The following is a 6,325-nucleotide window of genomic DNA, read 5'->3' as shown; positions in this document are numbered from 1 at the left end:
TTATTTGAAATAAAAATCTTATATTTTACAATATTGGTTTTGGTTGCTCTTATACTTTTGATAGGGCTTCATTTATTTATAAGAACGGGGCCACAAATTTATTTTTTTTTAAATGCCTATTTTCTGACCCGTCCTTATTTAATAAAAATTTTAGTTATAAAAATGTATATTAATTTCATGTAGCTAGGGCCCATTTTTGTTGCTACGCCCCGGGCCTATAAAATGATAGGACCGGCCCTGCTAAAAACTAATACAACACATACATTTGTTGTTAATCTTTCACAACCCCCATTAATAACAAATAAATACAAAATAAAATAAGAAGACAAAGTTGAGGCTTCTTAAATAAGAACCTTTTGACATCTCAATACTTGCCCACATTGATGGGCAAGAAATTATATTTGTAAGGGGGTCATTGCTCCTCTTATATAGAGGAGCTCTCTCTTTTCAAATATTTTCAATGTGGGATAAAAATGATCTCAAAATCATTTACAAAGGGAGCACGTGACACCCCTTTGTCTTTTTTTTTTTTTAAATTTTAATTTTATTTTATATACAGTTATGTTTGGATTATTGTTGTTGTTGTTGTTGTTATTGTTATTTGATTATTTGGCAAATTCGTCAGAATTTTATGAAATTCGTCTGTTTAACATTTTATATTTTATCAAAACACCAAAAATATTATTTAATAACTTAACAATTTGCTCGAAACTGCTAAAAACTAAAACAACTCATATACATTTTTTGTTAATCATTCCCAAACCCCCTTATAAATTAAAAAAAAAAATTAAGAATCCATTAAGATAAGTTTTTTTAAATAAGAGCCATTTGACTCGTTGGGTTTTAATAGGTTGTGGAACCGTGTCCACCTTGCAGTTCTATGTTCATAAATACTGAACTATAAGTTCATTATTATAAAGTTATATATTCATAATCTTTAAACTTCATATTCATAATTATTGAACTCTATATTCATAATTACAGAACTCTATGTTCATAGTTATTGAATTATATGTTCATAATTACAAAGATATATATTCATAATTTTTGAACTTCATATTCACAATTATTGAATCTGTATATTCATAATTAGATAACTATGTGTTCATAATTATGTTCTCAACATTATGTTCATAATCATAGAACTATATGTTCATAATTTTTGAACTATATATTGTTGATTATTATATTCATAATTGTGAACTATTTTTGAACCATGTCTACCTTGCAATGTGGACGCAGTTCCACAACATAATTTGTCGTGTCAATAGTAGTACTATAAAAAGCCTTTGGACTTCTCAATACTTGCCCACATTGATGGGCAAACAATTGTATGGTTGTTTGAGGAGCATTGCTCCTCTTATATAGAGGAGATCTAGAACTCCTCTTTCCAAACATTTTCAATGTGGGATCAAAATGATCCCACATCATTTACAAAGGGGAGCCACCTTTTTTTTTAAATTTTGTATATAGTTTTGTTTGGATTATTATTATTACTAGTAGTTGCACCCGTGCGATGCACGGCCATATCTATAGTTTATGGAATATACAGTATGTACAAAAGCTTAAGAAATGTAATAAATACTAAATCCCCACCAAATTGAAAATTGATTAAACATTGTTGAAGACTTCTTTGTACCCAACATTTGTTGTCTTACTAAGACATGTTACATCTTCTCCGCAAATCAATACTTTTAAACCCGTAGGGTTACTGACTCTTGAAACAACTACGTACATTTGCCCATGGTTAAAGACTGGTCTTTTTAAATACAATCCCACTCTTGAGAGCGTTTGTCCTTGACTTTTATTTATTGTCATGACATAGGATAGCATCAAAGGAAATTGCTTTCATTGGAATTTGAAATGCAATCTTGGATCTGACGGTGTTAGTGACATCCTTGGAATCAAAACTGTAGTACCTGCATTTGTACCCCCCATTATTTTTGCTTCCAACACATGATCAGCTAACCTTGTTACAATCAATCTTGTACCATTGCACAAGCCAAGAGTGTGATCAATATTTCTCAAGAGCATAACGGGTGACCAAATTTTCAAAGTCAATGCATGATTAGGTACACCAGAACATCGCAGACCATTCAAGAATTCTGGAGTGTGCAATTCCGCTAACATATCTGCATTAGAATCTGACTTGCAAACTGAATCACAACTCAAATAAGTCCTAGCTTCACTTGGATTTTGATCATTCATGTATTGGTTAATGATATCTACCGTATCCAATGTTGGTGCTAATATGGCACTATCCTCAAGGTATGATAAATCACCATTAGCACTTATAAACAACGGGAAAATGCTATCAACAATTGTAGAAATAGTATCACCATCACATTTAAGTAGAAACTTATCTGGATTTGTTAACTCTGCGTCACCATCCGTTGAATTTCCAATTTTCCCGTCACCTATATCTGCTATCCAGTTTGCAAACTCTTCAATCTCTTTGACCTCTATTTGTGATTTTACACATGTTAGGCGTAAATTTTTTGTTAGCCTAAATACTTTGCATGATCTCCAAAGGTATGATGAATTTATGCTCGATCCAACAATATCTTGCCTTGTGCCCTTTGGAATAACCGGAAGAATTTGTCTAAAATCGCCACCCAAAACAACTGTTTTACCACCAAATGTCATTTCACAGCTTCTTGGATTTGTGGAGCGCAATAAATCACGCAGAGTTCGGTCTAGGGCTTCAAAGCAGAACTTGTGCATCATTGGAGCTTCATCCCATATTATCAACTTGCTTTGCATAATAAGCTCCGCCAACGGGGTGCCTTGTCTTATGTTGCAAGTGGAATCTTCATTAACAGATATAGGTATTGCGAACCTAGAATGTGCTGTCCGACCACCTGGTAGCAGGAGAGAAGCTATGCCGCTAGATGCAACATTTAGAACAATTTCACCCTTACGTCTTAAAGCGGATGAAAGTGCTCTCCACAAGAAGGTCTTACCAGTACCACCATATCCATAAACGAAGAAAAATCCACCAGCTTTGCTTTCAATATCTGTTAACACCTCCTCGTATATTACCTTTTGCTCATCTGTCAGTTGACTAACCAAATCGTTATTCTCTTTCTCCTGAGCAACACGATCATATGCCAATTCTTCTTGTATCAACCGATTTGATATTAAATTATATGACTCCAAATCTGCAACTGGCATTTCTGGAAAGTCCTTAAGACTCTTTCCCATTATTGATAACAATTTTTCAATCTCAACCAACGCAAAATTCATCTTCTGATTGTCATTCAACTCAGAATCTGCAGTGATTTGAACCATTAAGTGAATACAAAACCAATGTGTTTTGCTTGAGTACGTTATTCTAAAAACAACTGAAAATAAAATGCAAAATATATAGCCAGAATAACTTGTGTACCTGAATTTTGCAATTGTTTCCGAACTTGATATTGTGCATCTTCAGACAAATGTTGCCACATGGCATACCAAACAGCTTCAGGTTTACCTATACAGCTGGTCATTAATAGTGTAACAAATAACCTCCTCAACTTATCTCCAGAAGCCCAATGACTTGCTTCCTCTATTGCGTCTATATATTCTTTGTCATCATCAACTAAGCCTCTAGCATAGCACGCATCGCGGAATGAATCATATTGCACACCATTCACAATCTTTATATCAGCAAAAGATGTAGGACCACGAACTTTATTCAACAAACATCTTAAATAAAAAATTTCACCAGTGCCAGGTGGGACGTAAAAAATCCTTCCTATTGCGAATCCTTTTTTCCTTGGCTGCCATTTTCGTAGTTGTTTCTTCCACACAAATTTCGTTGGCATCTCAGCATAAGTCATCTTTCTTGCCTCTGGAAATGTCTTGTTAGCCTCAAACCATTCCAAGAACATGCTTTGTCCTATAGTTGGTCTATTCACAATGTTGTCAACTGGATCGTCATCGGCAAAAATCACACTTTGTTGATTGGGTAAGTGAAAGCTTAACCTTTCCACTGATGGAGCCCTAAGTTGTATATCAAAGCCAAACAACCGCCATACAGCCTCGCAGGGTGAAATGTACCTACAGTCATAGTACATATTAATCTCATCTACAGATTTTCCAACATCTGAATCATTGCTTGTTTTGTAGAACTCGGCTGTTACCATGTCGTGTCCCTTATTGACATATTTGAAAAGGTACTTGATTGAACGGGACTGGTTGCACCACTCCACATTTATATGTGCCTTGTATTTAAGCAATAAATGTCTGTTGTGCGGTACAACATACCTGTTGTCCAAGACAATGCCATTCTTTGTTATTGTCCTTCCATTTTCTCGACGTCTATATAAGGGATACCCATCATCATCAAAAGTAGAACATTCTAAAAAAATTTTGGGAAAATGTTTGGAACATCTTCCTTTCACCATACACGGAGAATTCAGTCTAGCTTTTCCGCATGGCCCATGCATCATAAATTCCTCAACATCTTTGTAGTATTCTACATCCATATTTTCATCAGGTATCTCAGCTGAAATTATTTTGTCTAAAGCTCCAACTTCACTAACTTCATTTCTTTTATCCAAAAAGAGCAATATATGCGCATGCGGGAGGCCTCTTTTTTGGAACTCAATGGTATATATAACTGTGAAATAAATAATGAATATAATTTAGGAAATACAATCTTAACAGGATGAAATAGTTAAAAAAAAAAAATTGTACAGGGGCTTACCTCCAGCAACCGATCCAAACAGTTTCTTCTTTCTACAATCGGCTATCAAGGAATCGAGCTTCATCTTAAACAACCTGCAAATTATGTCAAGACGGTCTTCAGCTTTCAAACTACGGTCAGTAAGGAAACGTTGCACCTCAGGCCACTTTGGGTTGCAGGTAAAAGTTATAAATAAATTCGGATATCCAATCCATCTACAAATAGCCATCGCATCGTGGTAGTTTTGTATCATGTACCTTGCTCCGCCAGTGAAACTCGATGGTAAAATTATCCTACGCCCCTGATTTGCTGGATTTATTTCACCCCGAGTTAAAGCATCTGTCAACCCACTATATGATTCACAACGTAAGCTTTTTTGGTGTGTCCTTATATAGATGAGTCTTCCTGACTCAACCATTGTATATCCGCCAACAACAAATTGTTGGAATAACGTCTTCGCATGTAGTATTGTACTGACAACCTCTTTTCTTGATTGCAAGCGATAGCAAAAAAATTCCCTTGGACAAATCCTTTGTCTTCCGCCAGCACCACAGTTTCCCTTTATGTTAGAGAAGGAAATGTCTTCCCTATAACCATCTTCACCATATGGAAACAACAATGGGTATTGAAGTGGCAAGTAGGAAGGGTTTAATTCACTTATTCTTTGTAGCTGGCCGCCCTTAGTTTGAACGACAATGTCACGCTCACCTATACTGGTATCAAGATCTCCAACTATTAATGCAGCTACTTCAGACACTTCAGGTAAATTGTATGTCCTAGCATCTTTCTTGCGCTTGCCTAGCAATTTTATCTTGACTTCAGCGCAGGGATTTCTATCCATTTCTGACTTAGCCATACGAAATGACTTAACCAAGACATTATTTTGATCCAACTCACCTTGAATGACATTCACTATGTCTATATGAATGTCATCTTGATTACAACCATCCCTGCATTAATTATGAAATGAATATACACTTTATATAATTGGTTTAGACTCAATGATCATAACATAAGTAAGCGAAGATTAGGTTTACCTCACAGCATTGATACGGTTTATTTGTTCATTGTTTGTGTCGTATATGTATAGTTGGGCAAAATGTGGTGGCTTGCCTTCTTGTGGAAGTAAACTTCCCATTAAATGATAGTTCTGTCCATTTAATCGGAATACAGGGGGCCCGCCTCCCTTGTTCACGGTCCTGTCAACCCTACCTCTCATTGATGTGAAGCAAAACATGTTGTTGTATGTCCTGATGTTTTGTAAGAATTTCCTAGATAGTTCACATTTGCCGAAAAAAGATCGTTGATACCTTTGGGTGGCAAGGGTAAGGTGGGCAACTTAATTTTACCACTGTTGCAACACATTGAAAATCGCGATGCTCCCTTAGTCACGGCTTTGTTCTGTCTCTCCTCAAACCAAAATAACGCACCACAATGGTCACAAGTATTTGTAGCGTCTCCAAAATCACAATATTCAACTGCATTAAAAGGTAATATTATGATGCGGTATTAATATTGCATAACAACTATTAATATTATATTGTGCTACGTACCATTAGAAACCGCAGGTGTGGTAGCAATATCGTTGTTCTGTGATTTTCCGTCAACATTTTTAACCAAACTTGTAGCAGTAATACTTGCTTCTGTAGGCAA

The 6,325-nt window shown here is 35.7% G+C and overlaps 1 protein-coding gene across 1 annotated transcript; it reads right to left on the bottom strand.

The window, feature by feature from the left end:
* Positions 1-1,848: 1,848 nt before the first annotated feature.
* Positions 1,849-5,891, bottom strand: LOC109179508. The gene is made up of 4 exons (XM_019329017.1): positions 5,710-5,891; positions 4,694-5,622; positions 3,389-4,606; positions 1,849-3,272 (listed from the first exon to the last, which is right to left on the bottom strand). Exons 1-4 carry the CDS (start codon positions 5,889-5,891, stop codon positions 1,849-1,851), a joined length of 3,753 nt encoding a protein of 1,250 aa, XP_019184562.1.
* Positions 5,892-6,325: the final 434 nt, after the last annotated feature.

The sequence above is a fragment of the Ipomoea nil genome, unplaced genomic scaffold (genome assembly GCF_001879475.1).
Source record: "Ipomoea nil cultivar Tokyo-kokei standard unplaced genomic scaffold, Asagao_1.1 scaffold0926, whole genome shotgun sequence".
NCBI classification, from domain to species: domain Eukaryota; kingdom Viridiplantae; phylum Streptophyta; class Magnoliopsida; order Solanales; family Convolvulaceae; genus Ipomoea; species Ipomoea nil.
Note: the sequence above shows the minus strand (reverse complement) of the source record. Positions and strands in the feature narration are given on the sequence as shown.

What these genes read in the sequence shown, in the direction of transcription:
- LOC109179508 (XM_019329017.1), bottom strand. Translation starts at nt 5,891, where the DNA reads ATGAGAGGTAGGGTTGACAGGACCGTGAACAAGGGAGGCGGGCCCCCT. An exon ending in GTTTGGATCGGTTGCTGGAG is followed by an intron (nt 4,607 to 4,693) that starts GTAAGCCCCTGT and finishes TTTATTTCACAG; the next exon opens with TTATATATACCATTGAGTTC. An exon ending in GAAACAATTGCAAAATTCAG is followed by an intron (nt 3,273 to 3,388) that starts GTACACAAGTTA and finishes AAATCACTGCAG; the next exon opens with ATTCTGAGTTGAATGACAAT.